General features: G+C 35.0%; 1 protein-coding gene and 1 long non-coding RNA gene across 3 annotated transcripts; both read right to left on the minus strand.

The window, feature by feature from the left end:
• Positions 1-21,360, minus strand: LOC145683269 (uncharacterized). 2 transcript variants are annotated; one of them, XM_081754638.1, is made up of 3 exons: positions 21,227-21,360; positions 8,584-9,062; positions 1-1,007 (listed from the first exon to the last, which is right to left on the minus strand). In XM_081754638.1, exons 2-3 carry the CDS (start codon positions 8,913-8,915, stop codon positions 317-319), a joined length of 1,023 nt encoding a protein of 340 aa, XP_081610764.1. In that variant the 5' UTR covers positions 8,916-9,062; positions 21,227-21,360; the 3' UTR covers positions 1-316. The 2 variants fall into 2 exon arrangements, with proteins under 2 accessions (XP_081610764.1, XP_081610771.1); XM_081754645.1 differs by lacking the exon at positions 21,227-21,360 and adding an exon at positions 20,890-21,220.
• LOC145683287 (uncharacterized) lies at positions 3,627-5,241 on the minus strand. Its single transcript, XR_014130999.1, has 2 exons — positions 4,172-5,241; positions 3,627-4,116 (listed from the first exon to the last, which is right to left on the minus strand). It is a non-coding gene; the product is annotated as an uncharacterized LOC145683287 (long non-coding RNA).
• Positions 21,361-25,882: the final 4,522 nt, after the last annotated feature.

The following is a 25,882-nucleotide window of genomic DNA, read 5'->3' on the forward strand; positions in this document are numbered from 1 at the left end:
TATCTGTGATAGGTAAGACTTGCTATATATAGATGTTTATTAACCCAAGACGATGACATCGGAAGACGGATCAGTACATTTTAATCAATGTATAGTTTCAGATTTAAATATTGATTTATGTCTAATAATCACCTGTTTAGCAGAAAGATTTTCCACAGTTTCTCCCATGAATATGATCGTACACCTGTATATGCTAGAAACATTGTACTTTTTATATTTTAGAATAAAAGTTTTACCAGAAATTTCGTACGGATGTACAATCTAATGCGTGTTACCTCATGCTGCATTTTTCAGTGATTTCCTTCCCACAAACTACTTAAGAATTAAGTCTTTCACCTGTATGATTTAATGTGTGATTTTTCAAAATTGATTTGCGAGTGAATGTCTTACCACAATGCTGACAAGAATGTGGTCTTTCCCCTGTATGTGATAACAAATGTTGCTTTAGACTTGATTTTAGAGTGAATGTTTTCCCACACTGCTGACATGAGCGCCCTTCATCACTTGTATGCGCTAAAACGTGTTTCCTCAAACCATACTTATGAGTGAATCCCTTTCCACACACATGGCAGCAAAACGATCTTTCATTCTTATGCAACAATGAATGCAACCTCATATTACCCTTTTGAGTAAATATTTTGCCACACTCTTTGCATGAATGTGGCTTCTGCCCTGTGTGTACTAATGTGTGTTGCTTCAATGCTGAACTTCTAGCGAATGTTTTTCCACACTCCCTACATGAATATGGTTTCTCTCCTGTATGTAGTAAAGTATGCTTCGTCAAAGACGTTTTATGTCTAAATGCCCAACCACAATAATGGCATACATGTGGCCTCTCACCCGAATGTATTACGGAGTGCTTTTTTAAAGTTGATTTATTAGGAAATGTCTTTTTGCAGTCCGGACATGAGTGTTGTGTTTTAACTTTATGAGTTAATGAATGTTTCTTAAATGCGGATTTCTCAGTGAACATCACGCCACACTCATGGCAAGATTGAATATCTGTCCTGAAAAAATTAACAAGTTTACAATTAATATTACATTATCATGAGTTGTACAAAAGTCACAATATCAACATATTTACATACATAAATTATTGTATGAATGGTAGCCACAAATGAAATGCTTCTCCTTTAAACTGCTTTTGGTTTTATCGTAGGTCAGATGAATTCACGCTAGATTTTTTTTTAATATTACGCATTCTACGTAAAATTTAAAAAAAGTTCTGACCAAAGCAAAGAACTAAAAATAGATAACGGTCGATTAGTAATGATTGGTAACTGTAACAGCCTACTTTCGTGAATGTTATTTTTATATACAAAATTTTCGGTCTATAAAATGAATTCGACAGCAAAATACCAAATGTTGTATCTAAGAAAAATGGGCAGATTTCGATGTTTCAAAATCGTAAATAATGGTCGTATAAATATGCAATGAAAATTTGTTACTTAAAGAATAATGACGTACTTTCAAGTACGCAGGATCTTGCGTGTCAATGCTACTTCTTTTATGATGTGTGACCGCACTGAATTTGACGGAGAACCATACAAACATTTTTTCTCTTTTGTGGCTGAGTACGTATATAAGTGATCCCCTAATGGGGAAAATTCTTAATTCTCACACTGGTTCTTTCTCATATAAACTTTCAGGATGAAACTCGGATAATTTTCTATATATGCTATATTTTCTGTCTTCAGGCGTATACCTAATTTAGGAATACTTACGTTGTGAAAGTAATATATCTTGTCATTTAAATACTATATACGACATACGTGCTTATCGAATAAAACGTTTAGTGGTTTATATGAGTATTATCATCTCTGAAATCAAAAACAAATTGTAAAATAATAATAATAATAACGGTTTCATTGGGTAGAAAAATAACATATAAAAGAAAAAATACAATTTTGTAGGCAGAAGGGCACTTTCTCTTCAGGTTTTTATTTAATGAGACTAACCGAAAATGAACGAATAATGGATAATTTAATAACATGGAGGATATTAAATGCAATAACTAATTACCTTGCACAAATCTTGCCCAAAGTTACTGCATTCAAAAAAATGGAACCGAATGAACTATAAAGGATAGCGAATTACGTAGGAGAGTCCAATATCTTCCTCCTCGCTAATTATTCTACTCAGTTCTTTATTTCCTAGCAGGGGAAAAGCTCAAGCCGTTGCTACAATATCTGTCTATATATAATGATGTTTGTATGTGTAGGTAGGTGTGTAAGCATGTTCCACCTTAACTTCGAAAGTCATCGAGTTGTTTCAACCAAACTTCATACACGAATGATTTGCCGTGGAGTAGGACAATCGAAGTGCTACAGAAGGCTGTTTCAGCCTTATGGTAGTGAAGTACAGACCCGTGCTCTAGAGTGTAAAACCCCGTTTCCACCAGCGATCATGTTCGATGTGAGAGCCCGTTGGTGAACGATTGCACGACACCTTAGTTTCCACTGAAGAAGACCTCTATTGAGCACTGCCAGATCAAATTTCACCCACTCCTCCTTGCACACTTTCCAAAGGCCACCAAGTGTGGTCGGACGACGCTTATTGATGTTCCGTTTGAGGAGGCCGAAAGCACAGAAGTCCATAAGGGATGCATCTGGTGACTTAACGCAGATGTCTCGAAATGGGATAGCCTTTACACCTGTCTCCTGTTCCATACGGGTCATGAAGGCCACCGTTCGTTTGGCAATATGGCTGCTGGCCTTGTCCTAGTGGATGAACACTTTGTCAGTGTCATTGCCATACAAAGCTGGGGCATGTTGGCGATAGATGGATTCCAGTACATGCTCGATATAATACGCTGCATTCACCTTGACATTTGATAACACCCGGTGTATCGGAAGCTTTCCTACGTACAGAAACTCGTCACTACCATAAATCCCTTTGGAAAACTCTCCTTGCAGGAGCGAACCCACTTTGCATGATCGGTTCCATTACTACGGCGGTAGTAAATTGGACGCATCTGCTGGGATCCTGTCAAACAGACCCATGCTTCATCTAAGGTGATCACAACGCCATTTGTCACCTGCCAGGTAACCTTCATACAGCCTTTTACATGCCACCCGCCGTTCTGCGATGTGCGTTGGCTTCAGAACATGGACCCGCCGCTTGTGTGCACTTCTGAGTCCCAAATTGTCGCATATGATTCGGTATACAGTTGCAGTTGACCGTCCAACACGCCTCGCTGTCACGTTGGGTGGGTAGATTCTCTTGGGTCAAAAACCGGCGGACCTTGGCAACGACGTCTTGACTGCGTTGTGGAGCCGGTTGCTTCTTTTGCCCCTTTTGACGACGCATGGCAATGGTTTGCTCTGGGTTTGCATTGCGATGGATGGCTGCATTAATTCTCTTATCAGACACTGTGAAACCTTTCTTCTTGGACTGTGTTCTTATTCGGCTATAGCTATTCGTATCAGACATTTCATTTCATAACGGTTGGTGTGTTCTTCCTTCCTTTCTGGGTCATTAACCATAAATAAACAAACACACTTGCTATGTTTTTTTTCTTTTTTCTATTACCTACTATTTTATAGAAAGAACGGTTTTAACCAATATGACATACAAATGCTTTTGCTTATCGCAGGCTTTACCATACTTTGCTGTTCAAAAAAAAAAAAGGTTTTTTTTTTTCATACGTTCGTATCAACCTAATTCCAGTCCGACTAGTAAAAAAAAAAGATTTTTTTCTCCAAAACTCATAACTCTAAAACTAATGCACTCATTTTCTTTTCAATATGCACCTGCTTCGAGGTCCCGAAGATGTCACTTCAAGATGCCAGTTTATTCTCCAGATCCCACCTACCAACGGAGACACCACCTTCCTGTGGGACACCACCTTCCTACCTTTCCATATGCAATTTCCAGCAATACTCCCAGCTGTTCCAGTTTGATGCAGAATCCAAGAAAGACGATGCAGCCTGTAGAACTACCAGCAGTTCCAGTTTTCTGCAGAATCTAAGGACGAGATGCAGCAGTCCTGCTTCCAGTTGTTCCAATTCCTGCAGAAGCCCAAAGAAAGATGCAGCAATCCTGCTTCCAGTTGTTCCAGTTCCTGCAGAAACCCAAAGAAAGATGCAGCTGTCCTGCTTCCAGTTGTTCCAGTACCTGCAGAAACCCAAACAAAAAGATGCAGCTGTCCTGTTTCCAGTTGTTCCAGTACCTGCAGAAACCCGAAGATGCAGCCATCCTGCTTTCAGTTGTTCCAGTTCCATTTGGTGTACACTCCTGAATGGTATGCGGTCGGCACTTCTTCCAATCATTCCACTTTGCCGTCTCTCTGGACTTTCATATGGATTCCCTTTGTGTATCAGTGCAATTTCCCCAAAGTGACCACACCTATTAGTACTTTTTATGTGTGTTAGTGTTTTTTTATATTAAAATTAACTACGTCACTGGTTCAAAGGAACAGATGACGAAAAGACTTTTTTGAGCCGAGGAATAAGACATTCTTTTATTTTGTGATATTAAAAACTGAAGTATTTTCTTAATCTTCCGGAGAAACCAAACAATAAACAAGTAAAAATGAAATATTTTAAACAATGTATTGAAAAACATCCTGGTAAAAATAGTGAAAGTTAAAAACAAATATTATAAACACGGAAGACTTTCACAAGGGAAAATAAACAATCCTATTTTCTAAAATCCGAAATAGAAAATGAAAGTATGGAAATGAGTATATAAACTCTAGAAATCTTACAAAAATCATCACTACTTCACTTCGCATTCACATTCACAGCCTTCAACGTTAACTCAGAAGTTCGGATTCTCTTCGTTCAGAGCTTCAATATGAAGTCTCTGAGTAGCGGTCGTCAGGACATTAAGTATAAACTTAGAAAGAAGTATAACTAATCTATGGTATTGTATGACAAGTTAAATCATCTATTAGTAATTCACGTATTTTGTAGTTAGTGTTTGTTTCTTTCTTTTAGTAATATACTTGTGTATCTGACTTATAAGTAATTGTTTCTTTTATTCTTAATATTGGTCAATTACATTATGCGTTAGTATCATTTTCTTCAATTTCATTACAATCTGTCTCATCTGAATAAAGCGTCATGACCATTTGGGTAAGGTCTCCATGTGACAGGCAATTCTCCTTGTGACAGATAATTCTCCTCATAACAAGCAATATAGTCAATGCAATATACTATAATTCCACTATACTACCTGTTCCATTCTTGTGGTACACTAATTCACTTTCACCTCAAACACACAGCACAGAATCAATTTCAATTTATATATATATATATATATATATATATATATATATATATATATTAAAACGAAGTAAAATATATTTCGAACAAGCGAAACTTCCGACAAAATTTATACGAAACATTTTTGTAAGACAAGTTTAGACATTGGAATAACTTGAAGTCATAATACATATATACGAATGGAGACCAAAACTTTAAAGTTTGTAAGGAGTTCCAATTTCATTATTGTAACGATATGGAGTAAATCATACCTACGTATAAACTAAAATCAAAGCAGCGCAAATTAAGTTAACCCAAATAGTACAGGACGCTCTCCTAATCCTAATGTTATTGTTTGTTGAGGTTTAGAATCCTATTTTCATCACTTCAGGCTTATAACACGTAGACTTACAGTTTAAGGTGGAATCCGAATAATCGTAAAGCATTCAATTCTCTCACAAGGGGACGCATTCCCAAATTTCGTTAAATAACACATTAAACTCCAAACGGGTTCCAGAATACATCCATCATGTAATGGTCTGCCGAAGCACCGAAGATGTCATACCACAAACTAATTCCTATTGAAAGCATCAAGGAGTCACAGATACAGTACAATAAATATTTCATGCGTCTCCAAAAATATCGCAAACATAAACGAGGAGATTCTTTACTTACGTAATTAGACTAACCACCAACACGACAGCTAAAATATATTTATATTATTTCTAATTTTCAAATATTCGTGAACAATTGAACAGAGTAATAGTAAATGTGTAATGCCACTTTATACACTTCGGCTAACAACGCACCTTAGAGCGAGAGGAGTAAAATTACATCATCAAAATTAAGAAAACGACAATAATACGAAAAGAAACTATAGTTCTTACGTTAGAGAATAGGCTAAAATATGTTGAGACAATAACAAGGAATGAACGCTGTATTTCAAGAAGTATACAATAATAGAAAACGTTGAAACAAGCAAGAAGAAAGAAAAGATATATTACTTGTATTGCGCTGGCCGAAAAATTCGTTCGGTTCTTGTGTTAATTAATCAGTTTCATTTTCACAATGTTTCCAATCTCTCAAGTAACTTCATAATTTTTTAATATTCTCTACATTTTTAACGTATTTCAACTTTCATTGATTCATCTTTATGAATTAAAACCTGCAATGACTAAAATACAGGATAAACCATTTATCTTGATACGCCCATATAACATTTAATCTAGTATAAAATGATGAAATTTCGAACCATGGAAATATCAACCGGAGGACGTACTTTACAATACAACTAGATTAACAGTGTTGCCAACCAAGGAGATTATATTTTTTCCAATCGCAATACGTTTGATTATTTGAAAATTGAAATCTACATACCAAACAATAAAACAGACTATGCAAACTAACAAGCTACAGTATCAGGAACACAGAAAAGGAACAAAATCTTGGAGATTTCCAGAACAGTTATAACGTATTGAGACGGACGAGGAAATGCATATCCAAAGTACTTGATGCCGAATACAACGGTTATTATATTACATACTTGAAACAATTAGGAACAAAGCTAAAAGGAACTGAAAATTTGAGTTTCTTCGAAAGATTTTACTTCAACAACGTCCTTACATAAGTATCACATTCAATTACGTAGATGGTTATGGATAGACATAAAGATAATAATGCCGCTTACAACAATTTGATATTGCAAACAGTTCCGGAGATATGCAAAAATGGTAAAAATCTCTGTTTTGCTTGAAATAGTGTATCTTAGAAAACCTTTTAAAATGAATGCTTCTTTCTTTTCCTTTTATAATAGTGCGATATTAGTTTTCCGTAGGTGTAATTACAGTTCTCAGAATTACATAATATCAAGCAGTTTTGAAAACTTTACCAGTGTTTACGATAACTCCAGAAAGGTTTGAGATAACAAATTGCAATAATCAGAATTAAGTTCTTTACCTATATTCAAAACTATCTCTGTGATTGGATCCGGTACTCAACTAAGCAGTTTTCTTTTCAAATAAAATCTTTATGAATTTCGAATTTTCAATCTCTTGTTATATTGTTCCTCTTCATTCGAAATCATATCATGTTCATAGTGTTAGATATTACATTACTTTAGATGTGCACTGATCCATCCGTTTCACTTGCGTTATTATGACTAGAGGTCAATACATTGTATGTTTGTGATACTGTATTGTTCCTAGTTTACAACACTAAATAACAAGTGATACTGTACGTTTCGTTTGAAATATGTAATAGCTTGATGTAGTACCCTTTGAAAACGTATAACTTTATGATAGGTTGGGAAGAGTGCTAATCTGGTTGTATCGCAGAGTATGGTAAACAATATCTCAGTGTCCATATTGTCATGGTACTAAACTTTACAATTTTTTGCATATTAATTGAAAACTTACAAGAGCGTATTAAAACCAATGGTCCACTCTGTACATGTAAATTAAACATAAATACTATGGATAAATCAGTTCCTCCCATAGTTTGGCAAGGTCAACACACACAATAAACTTGCGTCTGATGTAACACATATGTGTCAGTTTTGTACTTCTAGACACTTTCATCTAAATACTGCTTTCGGTTGGTCTAAGGATACTAGTGGTTGGAATGAATCACTCGATTTTCCAATAGACTGTAACATAATATATCCTTTAATTTATAACATAGGTTAACTCTTAGATGTTAATACTCAGAATTCATATTGCTTCTCTCATAATCTCTTATCTTTCTTAATTTTTTGCAGCATCAGCTGTTCGTCCATTACAATCTTTCAAGGCTGGGTACTTATCACATGATAGTAGATATGTTTGATCTATTATAGTAATTTCTCTACCATAAAAATTCTTTAATACTTTTTCAGCTTCCTAATACTATAAACGTTACGTTTAAAAATCTAATTCTTTTCTTCTCTCTTGAGCAGTAAATTAACTACACAAAACAGCGCCCGGTTGGACGAGCTTATTTTAATTTACACACTGATTCGGCAAGTATAAAAATACAAATTAATAAAATATTTCGTCTTAAATTATATTAAGCAAGCGCCATGAGACTTGTTATGGAAAACCAAATGAACTTACTTGCCAACCGAATACACATCCTTACTCAAATAGCCAGTACAGAAATTTTCTAGAAACAGCTTTTTCTTTTTTCTTTTTTTAGATATTTTTCTTAGAAAAGCGACAACACTATCAGCCACAATCCGTTCCAGCCTTCGCAAAAGTTCCTAGGCAAAACACGCCAAAATTAATTATAACTATGATGCCTATATTCCAAATTAAAACGCAAATTATGTATTGCGTTGATGTAAACTACTAAGAAATGAGTCTTTATGGAGTCTAGAAATAATATAAAATTTGCAAAATACCTTTGAACGTCAGCCCCAGCTTCGCCAACCAAATTATATCCTGTTCTGTTATTTGATGACTCACATGATTCTGAATAAGTATCAATAGCACAAGACTCGTGTTCGTTTATTTTAAGTTTTGAGTTGGAAGTCGAATCGCAGGTTACAGTGTCACTAACTTCCGGATTGCCTTCAGCGACGAGTTGTAAATTTGATGGTTTAATTTCTACAAACACTATATCCGTTGGTTCAGGCGGTTCCTCTTTAATATCACACTCGTAGTTTTCAGCTTTGGTAAAAATTTCACATTCTGTAGAAGATACCTCACATTCTGTTTTATTTTCGTCTCCCATCGTAACGTAAATATATATATATATATTATATTAGTACGCAAAGTAGTTTCCACTAGTTATTTACATTTGAACATGACTTTCGAACTCAAATTCTCCAAACAGCGAGTCACTCCTTGTTTCTTTGAAGACTCTTCAACTCAGAAGGATCTGAAAACAGAAAATTTGAATTAACAAACCATCCACATAACGTTTCGCAACGAAGGGAATACTAAGAATGAAAAAAAAAACTAATTATAATATGACTTGAATATCAAAGTGGGAACTAGTTCACAGTAAATATTATTATCTAGTACTAAATATAAAACTGTCTTCGGCTCATGATGTGATTAAGAAAACTAATGAACTCAATTAAATAAAACATTATTACGAGGGCCACAACCTTGTTTCTCAATAGCTAGAAACTATCATTTTAATTACTTACATAGTTCTATAGGTAAAACAAATAATTTTATGTATCAGATACATCAAGCTGGATTACGATTTGGCTGACTTTCATTTTTTTTTTCTCAAAGTACTGCTTGCGTGAAATCTTTTACCAAAGCTTGGTAAAAGTACATATTTGTGAAGAATAAAACGCATGAGAGCACGTAAGTTTCACGTTTACGATATATATAGATTTTAGTGGCTACAACAAGTAGAGAAACAATTACAAACTCTCTTATTAACTAATAATTATGTAAACCAAATGGCAGTACTGTATTTCACGCACTAATCATCTTCGCCAGTTTCATATTTAAGTACTAATAAAAGAAAAATAGGTGTCTATGTTAATGTACAATAGGAAAAACTTAAGAACCCAGCTACGTTTTCTACTTTTGACTGCATCGAAAAGAAATTACGGCGCTGTAATTAACAGGCTAAGGAAAAGCCCCAAAACTTTAAAGATCAGTATTTAAGCCATTCAAAGAAAAAATACTTTAAAACTTGTAATTCAAGAATGTTATCACATATTTCAGTAGTTTTCCGAAATTTTGCTCAATTTAAGTTGAAGCTTGCAGTGCTAATGTTATTCCATTTTCTTGAATTATGGAAGTGAAGTAAAAACCAGGATGGCTGAAATTAACCATTCATTTTAATTTCACATGGTTACGTAAAATTTTTAGAAAGAGATCTTTTTTCTTACATGTGCAAAAGATAAAATATAAACACGAAGATGGAAAATGAAGATTAACTTCCTTTACGGAAGAGAAAAGGAACAAAAAAATCAAAACATATCTAGGATGTAAGGACTCCCTGCTTACAAATATTAATTGCATGGAAATTATTGAAATTATTGCCAGAGAACAGCGGTTTGCGGGATCTAAAAAGCAACTCAAACACTTTTTAGTTGTTGATTGTTAATTGTTCTTTTTGTTGCAAATGTTCAGTAATAAAGTTTATATGAATTTTTATTTGTTGCAGGTGTTCAGGAACAAAGATGACAACAGTACAAGAGAGAGCGTGGTGTGTGGTGTGGTTGGCTGAGGTTGAATCACCAAATATCATGCAAAGGAACTTCAGACGAAACTACGAAAGACACCCACCAGACGTCAAGACCATTAAAACATGGTTTGAGAAGTTTTTAGCCACGGGAGTGTCAACTGACAGCCTGGCTCTGGCAAAGCACGAACGTCTGAGGAAACTGTGGATAAGTTCAGGTAGGCCTTCTTCAGAAGCCGAACAAAGTAAGTTCGCAGAGCATCACGCGAGCTGAACATCCCAAGTTCAACCGTGCGTAAGGTGCTCCAAAAAAGACTGCGTTTGTATGCACATAAGGTGCAAATCATTCTGGCGCTACAGCCCGATGACCTACCAAATCGAACCAGGTTTGCAGTGAAGACTCTGGAAGGATGCTCCCGATTACTTCGGGAGGGTGATTTTCAGTGGTGAAGCAACCTTCAACACATCACAAAGGATGAATTGTCACAATGTGCGCATTTGAGGTTCCGAACCCCCATACGTTGTTCGTGAATATGTCATAGATAGCGAGAAAGTGAATTTGTGCTTTGAGATGTGACAGAATTATCGGACCATTTTTCTTCATGGAGCACAGAATAACTGGTTCAGTTTCTTTGGACATGCTTGAACACTGCTTTTTCACAGCTACTCCCTTTGCAACCAAATGTTATATTCCAAAAGGATGGTGCCCCACCCCACTGGTGTTTAATTTTTCGTAGGGTTTTAGAACAAACGTTTCCACAGCGATGGATTGCACGTGATGGACCCACTCCTTGGCCATTGCGATCTCAAGTTCTATAGATATATATAGATCAAGATCTATAGATATCTTCCTATGGGGCTATGTTTAAGATAGAAAAAATGAAATGAAATCTTTGACTTTTACGTCCCACGGTTATGCCGGTTAGGCTAAAGGAGACGGTGGTGATGGGAAATGAACGAAATAGTGGAATGAAGAAAGTGGGAGAGTACGGGAAAACCCCGAGAAAACCCACGCATATGGTGTTTGTCCACCACAAAGTTCACTTGGCGGGAGCAGGGTTTGAACCAGGGACCCTATGCACCAGAGATGAACGCTCTACCACTGAGCCACCGCGGGCTCCCTGTTTAAGATAGAGTCTACGCCCCACCTGTAATATTCATGCTCTTCGTCAGAAAATTCAAAATTGAAGAATCCACAAACTCGATCACACCGGAGATGCTACACAATATATGGCGGGAGATTGGAAATCGATTGGACATTCCTAGAGCTACTAACGGGGCCCACATAGAAATGTATAAATAAACCAAAACTGTTTGAGTTGTTCTTCAAGACGCCGCAAACCGTTATTCTCTGGCACTAATAGTTTCCATGTAATTAATATTTGTAATCACGGAGGTTTTATGTGGACACCTTGTATGATAAAGTTTTTTAGTCAGCTTCAATAGTACAGGAAAATAAGACTTCTGGTGAGTCGAACTAGAAATAAAAAAAACACAAACGAAACTTGTTGGAATACGTATACTATTCACAGTATTTGCAAAGTATTGCTCACAAAACTTCTAAAGAATCCAATAACATATTTAAGAGAATGACGTCATTATGACAGGTGTCAGAATCCACAGGATCATCTTTAATCCAATAGAACTTATAGAGCGGGGACAGAAACATTATTTTTCCTCCATACTCAAGGGAAATAATTCCAAAAGTCAGAAAATTCGCTGCTATACTCATACTGATATATGTTTTTCGATATACTATCAGCAAATAGAGAAAAGGCTCATTTCATTTTTTTTTTTAGTATTTGAGTATGAATATTCCAGTAATTAAAAAAATACTATTACACGTTTTGATTTTATGATGGTAGCTCCTTTCAAGAACTTTAAAATGCTATTATAATAATTTTAATATCACTAAATATGAAAGTTACAATATTTTTTTTTTAAGTGAAATATATGGACTTTCTTACGACAGATTTCTTACGTCCATAGGCATTGCTAACACCAGCAATAGAATAGAATATTTTTTATTGTCATTAAGCCTATGATTAGGCAGTGAACAACATCAAAGGATTGTACACTCGGCAGCGAAAAACCTGCAACATGAGCATGAAAGTTTATTGTGAAACCACAGTCTTTTGCTCCAAAATAAGTGTGAAGGGGAGGACGCCGATGACTTCCTGGCGTGATTCGTGCCAGTTAGACGTTATGTTGATTCCCTGCGCTGTTACGCGTAGTTTCACAATAAACTTACATTGTCATGTTGTAGGTTTTTTGCTGCGGACTGCACATGGCATGCTTTAAAACACTAAACTAGCTACTTTCATACTTTACAATGGATAAATTTCATATTCAAAGATATCACCAGTGGACAAATAATTTTTTCGCTTCAAAAAATTCATTAATACTATAAAAAGGCAAAGCCACTAGACCTTTATATATCTTAGCTTTAAATTTTCCAATAGGCAAATAATGCATATAAATTGGTAACATATTCATAAATATTATGCCAGCAATAATATAACTTTAGATAATCTACTATAAGGTGTATCAATTAGTTTGCTCGATTTTGTATTATGTGTATGTATATCTTATCTAAATAACATCGTTTTGTGTAGATCAATACTACATAAATGTAAAGATTAATTACAGTCATTATTTTTAGTTGAAGAATGGTAGCTTACAATGTTCATTGAAATATATACCAGTAATTATTCTAACAGCCTTATTTTGTAATAGTAACACATCATTAATATAAATACTGTTAACCCAAAATATTGAACCATACGCCCTTATACTATGGAAAAATGCAAAATATGCAGTTCGTAGATAAATATCTGGCACTGTAATTAAGGATCGCAAGAAACATATTGTATATATGGTTCCAAGGTTAACTTACTATCTAACATAATGCCAAAAAATTTTATGTTGTCCATACTAATATTAGTGTAATCTTCAAGTGTAAATGTTATCTGTTTAGTCTTATTTTCGTTAAGTAGGAAACCATTATTTCCAAACCATTCCGTCGCTTGCATCAGTGTAACCCTACCTTGCTCGTCTAGGTTAGTCAAATTATCAGCTGCGTTCATAAAAGTTGTATCATCAGCGTACAGAACAGAAATAGCTTCAATACTTAATATACACCATTCGCTGCTAGTATTTTGAATTTAGCGTTCAGCGTTTATGTCGAGGAGGAGACGGTGATGCTCAGACGGATGATGATCACGGCATGATAAAGATAGGAAAATCCCGACAAAACAAATGTACACGGTGTCCGTCCATCAAAAAACACCTTATCAGTACGATTGTTGGAATTATCACGTCCAAGAAACTAGTAATTTCTCTTTGGGTAAAACCCGTATTTAAACTGGCAAAACCCTATAAACCCATCTCTAATAAATATATGCCGAAAACTTAGAACAATGTTATCACAATTCGTTTCTTCATTCGTGTTTCTCAGGACACTTTTATAACTTCAAAATTGCCTTAAAATATGTTTTTATGAAGACGAGATCTCCACAAAAAAAAATACTACTGAAAAAAAAATACATTTGAGGACCTTACATAACGATTCTTGTTCACGATTAATATAATTGGCTGTAACGAAGTTCAATTCTAATCTGGGGCAGAAAGCAATATGACAACGTTCTCTTTGCCTTTGTAGTACATTCTCATGTCTTTCTCGATATGTCAGTTAATTGAAATCGGAAACGGTTCACTTAAAAAAGGATTTCTCAACACTACATTTGGATAATTACACACATTCTGGCGAAAAATTAGTTGAAAAAAGGGCAATATAATCTAATCTTATGAGGACTACAAATGCACAAATCAAAACTTTCTTGTCTGTTGTATTTAATATTTTAATTTGAATCCAAGACACAAGAAACACTTCATTTATAAAAGGGAATTACCAACGATCTTGTGATAAACACACACACATGAACGAAATATGGCACCTAGGAAACAGGAGACTAGGAACATTCTAAATTCTTCTTGTGTATATGGTGCAGCATGAGCAAACCTTTATTATAAACAGAAAATTATTATTTAAGTTATGCATTTTCTGAGGAAAATGTTGAATTTGTGTAGCTACTGCTCCAGACAACTTATTTGAATATCATGGTTGATGAGTCATTTCCTTCAGAATGAAACGAGCTTTCAAACAGAATCATAACCATGTCTGCACGATGTATGAAAGAAGGGGAATGTAGTGTAAAATACGGAAATATCTTCCAGAAAAATCCCTGGCGAAGCCTCTACCCAGGTATAATAACATAATCTACCTTGAAAATTGGGTTATAGTTAGCTTTCCACAAATAAGTTACCGTTAATTTTAAAGAGATTTATATCAATTTCGAAAAGGATTCCTAATAATTCTAAAAGAGATTAACGCTCTGACATTTTTTGTGTCACGCTCAGTGCTATCAAACTATAGGATAGATATATCATTGCTACCTTGCAATATTTAAAAAATAACCTTACCGTTTTGTATTCGAATGACTAAAACCATATTTCAGCATAATCTGTAACTGTTCCACAAAAATAAAGCGTATTTTTCTCTTAAAGTTCAACACAATTAAACTTAAGTTTATTTCTTACACTACTTACAAGTATAATGCAAAAACAAGATTCCTTCCACTTGTCATTTAGATTTGTGGAATATTCCAAACATATCAGAAAAGTTTACAAGAGAGTAGAAAAACACTAAAGTGTAGAATTTTCGAATTGGCAGTCACCGTGTCTAATCTAGCCCTTGCATTTTTTTCTTCTTACTAGCTTGACAATTTGAAAAATAACTGACCTATTATTTTCGTCTGGTTACAGCAAAGATAGCAACCAGGGCCTAGAGCTAAATGGTATTGGTCAGGACATATCTTATGCTAATAATAAAATATGATAGGAGCTTATAAGAGAATGATAGAAAAAAATGCAGAGGCCTTAATGAATGCTTGCAGCGACATTGCTATAGAAATGCAGGGAAAACACACAACATGGAAATTCACCGGAATCGTAAAATTGCAAATTATAGAAGTCTCAAAATACCAAACAGAACTTTTAACAAAGGGGATACTTTCAAATATCTAGAATAAATATTAACAAACCAAAATTATATCCACGAAGAAATTAAATATCCACTGAAAGCAGAAAATTCTTATCAGCTTAGTTCAAAATCTTTGTCGGCGCTAATTCTGTCCAGGAATTTGAAGCTTTATAAAATGATAATCATCCTGTTGTTCTATATGGTTGCGAAATATAGTCGCTTACTCTGAGGGAAGAACGTAGACTGAGAAAATTTGAGAATAATATCATGAGACCAGCATTCGGATCCAAGAGGAACGTGAATAGTGAATGGCGGAAACTTAATAACGAGGAACTGCTTAATGTATACTGTTTACTAAACATTTTAACTGTCATCAAGTCTAGGAGGTTGAGGTGAGTAGGTCATGTTGCTAAAGTAGAATAAAAAGGCCTTCAAAGTTTTAACTGGAAGTCCAATCGGAAAATGACGATAGGTAAGTACTTGGCGCAGATAGAAGAACAACATTAAGACAGTTCCCGCAGAAATAGGAATACAAGATAGAAACTGGATCCAGTTGGCTAAGGATAAAAGTCAATGGAGAACTTTTTCGAACGCAACATTCAACATCCAGTTTCCATAGCCCAAAGATATACTTAGTGAGATCACAGCACAATTAAATTTCTTAACTGCATTATTTTTAGATAGTGTCTTCTACTCGGAAATTTGTCAAATTTAATTCCATGTGAATTCTTTTCTAGAAAACGAATAAACTCTTAAACAAAGAATATACACAAGATCGAGAGTAATTGGAACATCCAGTTCAAATCTGATGTAAGGAAGTGTTAGTGGGAAAGTTATCAAAAAAATCACATATTCCACTGCAAACATTTACGCAACACCCTTATAATCGTTGATATTGAAATGATTTTGGTGCATTTTTAATGCTCTTGAAGCGATCTACAATCAAAACGTTATATCAGTTGAGAGCAATTCACAATCTCCGAGACATTTACACTTAAAGTTAAAAAAAAGCCAAAAAAAAAAACTACCTTCTTTTTCCGTTAACGTGTCTCATACCATGTCCCGGTATGAATAAATAGTCAATCCTTTACACCATGTAAGTAATTTCTTGAGTTTCATGCAAAAATTACGTTTCAGCTCATATAGTGTCAGCTGTTATATTTGTTTAATTATTGCCAACAAATTCTGACAGCTACCATATTGGTGACATTGTATCGCAAGTTCGTATATGGATCCTTTGGGAATTACCTTGGACATTGTGAAAAAAATATTTAACTTTTTTTTACAAAAAAAAAAATTAGGAAATATAAATTTTGGGCAACATTTACATGATTTCAACGTACGAAAGCAATTTTACAATAGAACTTTGACAAAATAGACGCCTTTAACATATATTTCTTGGTACGATGAGCACTGACTAAAAGTTTGCCTTAAAATTCAATGGATTTCAGGGAATGTACTCTTTCTGGATTTGAGAAAAGTCATTCCATATGAAATCACCAAATTTCAAACTGATATGTGGCTCATATGTTTTAAATTTTCTTAAAATTTTGCACATTTGCTGTGCTACTCAAACGTAACATATCTGTAAAATTTTACAACTCTACCTCAAAGGGACTGCTCTAGGAGGAATTCAAAATTTCGGGGTTTGGTCTAAACACCTAAGTTCGCTTTGGACTTAAAGTACTGAAACCGCTAGATTTCTGGAGGTATTAAAGCTATTTGAAAATGGTTTTCAATAAAACAATCTTAGAATTTACAGCATTTAAAACATTGTACTAATAAACTTTTCAAGTGGGGTTAAGCATATGAATTTCACCATCAAGGAGGGAAAAAAAAGATGTCAAAATTTGGCGATTATTTCTGAAAAAGGCCCACGTAACATCAACCTCAAATTTTCATATAAAGTAGCTCTGGCTTTCCTCTTTAGCACATAAAGAAAAATAGAAGGGTTTTTTTTTTCTTTTCGTTTTTTTTTTTCTGTATGTTTAAGAAAAATTATGACAATTTAAGCTGAGGGCAGATTTAGGCACATTATGCACAAAAACCCAAAATTTCCAATGAATATTTCCATTTTTCATGTTCAAAATGGTTATGGTTGTCAAGACTGTGGTGATTGAATAAATGAATTGTGCCAGAAATCTGAAACTTCAAGGATCATTGCTGAAAGGACTCAGATTGTGTCATTAGTTACAAAATCATGGACAACCATGAAAACTATTGAAACATTTTACCCGAGTATCTCGTTCGTGCAATAAAAGAAATGGCTCATCCAGAATATATAAGTACAAACAATGGATTCAAACTGACAGAACTCGAATGGAAACAATGATTAAAGATACAGGTGACTTCATTGAGATTTTGGTAGGGAAAAAATGACAAATTAGCAAAGTATCACTTCATAGCCAAATCTCAGAGCGATTACTTCAAATACACACAATAGAGACTTTGGATGACAAATCATGCTTAATTGTAGTTGATTTTGCTGAAAACTTCTCCTGTATTATTCAAGATGAAGTTTAAGAGTAGCACTGGACCAACATTCTATTCAACTGTGCAACATTCTAATCTTTTTAAATGCAAAATCCTAAGAGATCCTGTAACTTCTGTTATCAAATGTTTAATTATGTTGTATTAGTGACATGTTAAAGCACGATACAGTTACATTTATGCTAGCCAAGTTATTATTTTGAAGTACGTTAACGATGTTTTTCTTCAGATTAAACACGTTATCTACCTTGGAGATGGTAAGCAACTTGATATAAAGACTATAAAAAAAAAAAAAAAAAAAAAAAAAAAACTTTGTCAACTTATGCCTTCATGAGTCAGTTTCGACTTACTTCTGAGTGGAACTATTTTGCCAAAAGCCACGGCAAATGTGTTAGCGATTGCATGGGTGAGACGCTGAAATGTCTAGCGAGACATGCTAGTTTACAGAGGCCACTAGATGACCGGGTTGTTATTGTTGGCGATTTTTTCGAATTTTGCCAAACTATAACCAAGGTCAAACTATAACCAATTATAACCAAACGTATTTTTTATGCTGGAACTGATTGGGAAACCGTCATCCAATGCTTCAAAAGAGACTGGAAAAGACATAACGTTGCAAGAGACGCGTGAAATTCATCATTATGAACACATCAGCCTGTTGAAACTTGAAGTCAGTCGTGTATCTTCTTCCAAGACAATACTTGAACAGAATCGAAATACATTAACCTTTCATATGACCAATTTATTGCGTGCATCTGAAGAGAAATGGTGAACTGGAAAGATAGTTAAGAATTCACAGGAATATCATGACTAATGTGAATTTCCTTCAGCCCTTCATTATTTTTAATAAAAATGTTATTAAAAATAATTAAAAGGTATATTTCAACCCAAATTTCTTCCTTAGAATACGTAATGCATTTCTCAAACAAAATAAAATGAGGAAACACCCTGCTCGAAACAAGTGCCACGGTTCAACAGTTTCTACTTGTATAGATAAATTTGCATGGATATAAAATCAGTACGTAGTTAGTGAGCACACGCCAAAAAATATCACATAAGGGATAGTATGCTATCAATAAAGAGATGTACTATGATGACTAATGATCATATAATGATATATGATTATTTGGGTTAAGTTTAGAATTACCCCTCCGCTATTTATAAAAATCAGGAAAATTTACAGGAGGAATGAGGTAAGAAATGATAATTTGAATCTTTTATTTGATGTTTAGGAATGTAAGTTCGGCAGGAGAGTTATGTTTAATACAAGGAAAGATATGTGGAAGTTAGTACTATTTGCCGGATGCGGAAGGTTTCAGCAGCATGGTAGTTGTAAAATATGGCGAATATGGCGAACAGGTTAAACGGATGCGCAAAAATAATGAAGATTACCTTTTAAATTTTTGTGAAACCCAAGGAGTACTGACGTTAAGTGAAATGTAACAATTTTTAATACTTTAAGCACTGTCTTTTGTATGTTGCAAAGTCCAAGGGCACCTTCAGACTGGAGGGGCAACTCTAAACTTAAGCCGATTATTTTTTTCTATTATACCGATTGGCCAATATTTAGTGAAAGGGGGCTAGCTTTTTTTCTTTTTCTTCGAAAAAAGATAACTTAGATTAGTTTTGGTATTTTCAATGAGCAAGGTTTCTACAGCTAAACATTAAACTACATATATTTTCTTTCTCTACTACTTACAATCTACCGTACAGATTACATTTATCGCGCAAGATGAGAAACTAGAAGACATATTACAGTAATATCTATTAACTCCCTGGATCTATCTTGAGACCAGGTTCACTACACAAAGGACTATATACTATATCATTTCCATAGAGATGATTATCTCCAACGTCTTAAGAATTACCGATAACTTAAACGGTTATCTATTAAGTGGCTTTTTACTTAAAAGTACGGGATTAATAGTAGGATTTAGTATTTTCTTCGGCTAATCTTCTCCAAATGCCGGTTTGAAATGGGGTTAAGTGCTGTAACGCCGAACCAATTTTTGGAAATTTACAGGGTGAATTGGAGAATTTCTTTTGGTTTGTGACGAAGTGTGAGCGAAAGTCAGGAGAGGGGAATAGTTCAAGTTACGAAAATGTTTTTTTGTGGAATTTTGTAATTGGCACTTTAAGTGGAGACAGAAGAGACTATTCGGCATAGAGGTACCGTACACTTCTTATGATTTAGTAGCGGGAAAGGCAGTGTGGAAATGTCATGTATGTGTCAAAATTGTGTCATCGTGTTTGCATCTTATAGAATTATACAAAAATAACAAAGTCAATTGTTTAAATTGTGTGAAACGCACGATGTACTCTTTACCAGTGAAGTGTCATTAGTATGAAATCATGACAAATGCTACTGGAATTAACATCACTACCTAAATAAAATTCTCAATACCGTAGTTCACGCGCTTGACCTCCGTCGCTGACGTGCCTGTTCCCTTCGGACGTACTACCTTCAGCTCGTGCTGGCTCGGTTAAGTAGAACAGGTACTTTTCTATGGTCAGCTAGTACAGGTTGGTTTGTTTTGCACTGTATTTTTTGAGTCATACATCCGGAAGCCATATTTATAGGCAAATATTAATTCTCTCTTCCAAATTCTAAAAGTTTACACGCCTTTGCTGTGAATGTAACCGAATTGAATCAAACCTAATGTAACCTAACGTAATTAAAACAAATGTAGTGCATTTTTGTACTTTTTGAAAACTTTTCCCGTGGTCCGGCGTACAGCACAAATGGTTTTCCAAACTGATCATATTCCGTAACGTCTTCACAATTACCGGTAACAAACTTTACCTATCAAGTGGCCATTTACTTAAAACTACAGGATAAATGATAGAATTTGATCTTTCACTCCTGTTCCGAACGAAAACAAAATCTAACCAAAAACCCAACAGCTCCTCACTTATCTAACACGGAATAGACATATTTCTTGCTTGTAACAGTAACCTAGCAGAGATTGACCAGTCTTCTTGTGTACATCCCCGTCAGTTCCCACCTACTCCGTACGGACGTACCTTTGCAATACGTTTCGATGAAGAAAATAGGAAAAGAAAGTGCAGGTTGATGCGATTTAGGTTTTTTTTTTTTTTTTTTTTTTTTTTTTTTTTTTTTTTTTTTTTTTTTTACAGCACATCAGTTCGCAAGTATATTATTGATCTATATGCAGATTTCACGAATGTGCCAGGAAAACAATAGTAGACAGAGAATCCTTTAAACCAAACTTTTTTGCAGAGTATTGTACAGCTGCACGGAAATTAATTATGTCCAATTAGGTGACAATGTAAATGGTGCATGTGTAAATGTGTTGTTATCGCTCACTCAAAACCTTAAAATAAGAATTATTACGCATACTATTTTAACTTAAATCTTCTACAGATGCATTGATGTAATTCGCATTCGGAATTTTCGGATCCCGTGGGCACATGTTTACATTGAAATCGCATCGTTTCGTCTGGAAGCAGTGTCACCACCCACCAAAAATATTTTGTACTAACCTCAGTGTTGCCAACCAATTTTTCGAAAAATCAGGAAAATTCTTATCCAAAATCCAGGAAAAATCCAGGAGATATAACTGAATATCTAAAGATGTTAATTATTATTATTATTATTATTTTGCAAGGCAATCAGTGAACCCATCAATGATTATACTTATCAATAAAAGGCTAATCATCTTTAACTGCGTCCATGTCAACATTGACTCTGCTGGTCAGAGAGCGATTCACAGGGGATCCTAGCATGAGTTGTTAGAAGGGAGACTTCTTGTGCAGCAATCCTTGCAAAGTTTGGCTATCAAGTCTGTCTGTTTCGCTTTCATCAAATTTACGTTTGAAAACACTTTTTTTTTTTTTTTTTTTTTTACAGTCACACTTGAGGAAGGCAGAGCAAAGACAACGAATGTGGATAAATTCGGAAAAAAATAACTGGTTAGACTATCTACGTTTTTTTACTAACAAGCATCAGAGACGTCATTTAGGGAGGGCGGGGAGTGGCAATTGCCCTCCCTGAATTGGAGATTTATATTGATTTTAACAATAGAATAGTAGTGAATCAATGAAATGTGCGAAATTTTACTTATCAAAGGGTCTAATCCCCCTAAGCAAAAACTGAAATGACGCTCCTGACAAGCATCCAAAAATCTTGAACAGAAATATCATTTTCAGTTTACAAATCTGTGTTTCGCAATAACCGTCATTCTGTGTCTACTTGTTGCAATTTACTCTATTCTATATCATTAGGAAAGTCAGTTACGAGAGGAGCAATTGATTGTGCCGATTTCTTTATCTCATTTGATTGGCTAATCATCTCCAAATGTTTCATGACGGTATTATGAAGCGTATCTCTCTCTCGAGTTGAGTTGAGTTGCGTTCAAAGTACATTTCAACAGCAAGGCTATGTGAGAGGTGGATCTACTAATTAACGTAGAATCCGAACCACATAAGGTCCCACCGGGAATTGAACCCTGTTATTCCACGCCAAAATCGTGTACGCTAACCGCTTAGCCACGGGGGAGCTCATATCTCTTTCGAAAAATGAAATTAAATGAAATCTTAAGTTTTACGTCCCACGGTTATGCCGGTTATGCTAAAGGAGACGGTGATGATGAGAGATGAGTGAAATGGTGGAATGAAGAAAGTGGGAGGAAACGGGAGAACCCCGAGAAAACCCACGAGCACGGTGTTTGTCCACCACGAAGTCCACACGGCGCGAGCTGGGATCGAATCAGGGACCCCAAGCACCGGAGGTGAACGCTATACCACTGAACTACCGCGCCCCCGTATCTCTTTCGAATTTGATTTACTGCTTCAATATATAATTCAAGACACCTGAGTTTAAAATCTTGCAGTCCATAATTTGGGAGATTTCTTGATGCCATCGCCATGGATAGGGAAACTTTTGCTGCAAAGTACATTTCATCTGCAGATAAGAACTCCTTTTGGTTTCTGAACTCTACATTTTCTAAGAGCTTTCGGATCATGCGCAAAACCAGGAGTTTTCAACATTTTTTAAAGAAAAATCAGTAGACCAGGAGATAACTTAAAAAACCAGGAAATCTCCTGGAATATCAGGAGACCTGGCAACACTGACTAACCTATGCAGAAAAAAAGTACTAGATCTGGGGGAAAAGTACTAAAATTTTATCTGCTCCTATTTCACCCTATTTATGACATTTTACGATATTAATATATTATTAGATTTTCAGCAGCTCCCCTCCCCTCTGGGTAAGGAAGTGACCCCACAGTCTTGAAAGAACCCCCAACTTTAATTTTATTACAGTCTAAATTCGATACAAACCGTGCAACTCACTTACAACCTCCCAATTTTGACTTTACACCCCCAAACTAAAATTCCTGGCGGAATCCCTGCTTAATTATCGTATTAGAACTCACTGTAAAACCTCTAAAGTAACACAAGTATGGCAAATATAGAGTGTGTCTTGAGAAAACAAGAAATATCACAAAATGGGCGTATTAAGGAAATCGAGTTTTAATTCCCGCTCTTTGAAATACAACTGTTGCAAAAGGTAAAGGAAGAAAAAAGTTACCAGGAACAGTGAAATTTCTGTACATTGCCAAATTTTCATGGCATTTATTTTTCTCTCCCAAATGTATTTATGAGAAAGGAAGATGAGGAAAAAAGTACTAGATTTATTGGTGAACGTACTAGAACACTAATAATATTATAAAAGGTACTAGATCTAGTACAACAGTACTAGCGGTGGTCACACTGTCTGGAAGATCTTCTGTTATAATTCCGATACGGATTAACAAGAGCCGATTACTGAACGTAGAAGCAAGCGTTAGTCTCATTCCGCACGAATCAACACTGGTAATTTAGCACTCATAAAAGTGTGCGGATCCGAGTCAACCCACGCTGGAGCCCCAGTACAACAGCTCCTAGCATGTTTTGTTATGCAATGGCGAAAGTGCCGTAAAAAACTGGGTGGGTAGGTAGGAAGATAGATAGATAGATAGATAGATAGATAGATAGATAGATAGATAGATAGATAGATAGATAGATAGATAGATAGATAGATAGATAGATAGATAGATAGATAGATAGATAGATAGATAGATAGATAGATAATGCCCCCATGTCCCCCATTTCTTGCAAATGTGGTACTATTCGGGAATTTATACTTGTGAAAAAAACATACTATACACCAAATTTAACTAATTATGAAACTAATTTGCAAAGAATATTGAAAACTCAAACATTAACACAGTACTACATTTATGAATTATCAAAAATCATCTTGTTTGAAGCAGTGATTAGTGTATTTTCTACATCAATATCCTTTATTCAATACGAAATATCAGAACTAAAGATGGAAGTAAAAAAGCAATACCTTACACCACAGTCTTATAAATTTGCTCCATATCCTGTTCTTCATTTCGGCAAAAATATTAATAGTTCTTTCTTTGAATTCAGGTATCCTACAATGCTTTCCCACAAGTTCTTTATTGTAAGCTCCCATAATTCAGGAAGTCTTTTTTCACTTTTTTCAGTGCTCATTGAGTGTTCATAAGAAACTGAAGTTGATGAAATACTCAATACCATATTTAGCAGCTTTGAAGTTCATTACTGAGAATACATTTCAAGAATTCAGGAAGAGAAATTCAGGATCCAATAATTCAGTTTCTTACTATCGAAATATAAGTTCATTCTTAAACTGATCTGAGCAAGGAGTAGACCCTATTAGGAAAGGTGGACATCAAATTATTCAGTTTATTCTGTGGGAAAATTTGTTGATACATACCAAATTTTCTGTAATTTATTAGTCCTACAATGGCCAGACATTTATATTTTCCAAATCTATTTTTCGTCTGCACAATTATTGAGGGAAGAATTATAAATAAAATTCTTTTGATTTTGAGATAACAGATGTTCCTGTGCAAAGAGCAGTAAACCTCACTGTAGTGCATTTTGATTGTCTGTACAGTTCGTGATTGATAGTTCCACAGTGTAGAAGCTGGATAAGTAGTTGGAAACTTTAACACTTCATTTTTTTTTAATCTTCAGTGTAATTTATACACAATGAAGATTTGTTTTCGCCGCATGAAGAATTAAATTAAGTTAATGAGCATAGCTAAAATAGCAAATGGGTAAGATTTTTGAATAATTGCTCCACCCTCCGTGTATGACCGGACATTACACTCCAGCCGTCATATGTTTGACAGATAAGTTTTGACCTCGACATGTTCCAATCTCTTAATAGAGTACTAATTAGAGAAGCTAAGGCATTATTAGCTGCTTCGGCGCACATCCAGAAATGCTTGCTGGGAGGTGTCCAAGTATTTTCAGGAGGATCCAACACGTCAATATAATATTGCACTGGTCTTATTCTGCATCCGTAGCGACAATAAGTAATTCTGAATTACTGCATTCTATAACTTTACGGAAAACGAATGAGAGAGTGTTGGAAGTTGTGGGTGAGAAAAGAACACTTTTAGATATTATTAGGAAGAGGAAGAGAAACTGGTTGAGACATTGCCTAAGAAGAGATTGTATCATGAGGGACATCCTAGAAGGTATGGTGGCGGGAAAGAGACGGAGATGGCGAAGAAGGCTACAATTAATGGATTATATAAAAACAGAAAGATCATACGCGAAGACAAAGAAGTTAGCGGAGGACCGTGGAGCATGGAAGCTTCTCAGCTGCGGCAAGTGACCTGCCAATAAAGGCAGAATACCTATGATAATGATGATGATAATTTTAGAAAAAAATATGGAACTAGATTATTTTTATAAGAAAAGAAAAAATACGGATGAGATGTAAAATAAAATCTTTAGGCTACACCAATAATTTCTCTGTTAACCAAGAATAGTTTTGTTAAGAAAATCTATAGAAGTTAGTGGAGTTACGAAATTTTGGGGATCTGGACCAGTGATGCCAATTTGACCTATTTTTGGCTAAATCTAGCATATTTGAAGAGAAATTTAGCCATACAAATCTACAAAATGCTTATAGACTTAAATAAAGCTTAATTTGTGAATCACTTTTGCCAT

The sequence above is a fragment of the Thermobia domestica genome, chromosome 1 (assembly GCF_964235325.1).
Source record: "Thermobia domestica chromosome 1, izTheDome1.hap1.1, whole genome shotgun sequence".
In the NCBI taxonomy this organism is placed as follows: Eukaryota; Metazoa; Arthropoda; class Insecta; order Zygentoma; family Lepismatidae; genus Thermobia; species Thermobia domestica.

What these genes read in the sequence shown, in the direction of transcription:
- LOC145683269 (XM_081754638.1), bottom strand. Translation starts at nt 8,915, where the DNA reads ATGGGAGACGAAAATAAAACAGAATGTGAGGTATCTTCTACAGAATGT. An exon ending in GCTGGGGCTGACGTTCAAAG is followed by an intron (nt 1,008 to 8,583) that starts GTATTTTGCAAA and finishes TAATTTTTTCAG; the next exon opens with GACAGATATTCAATCTTGCC.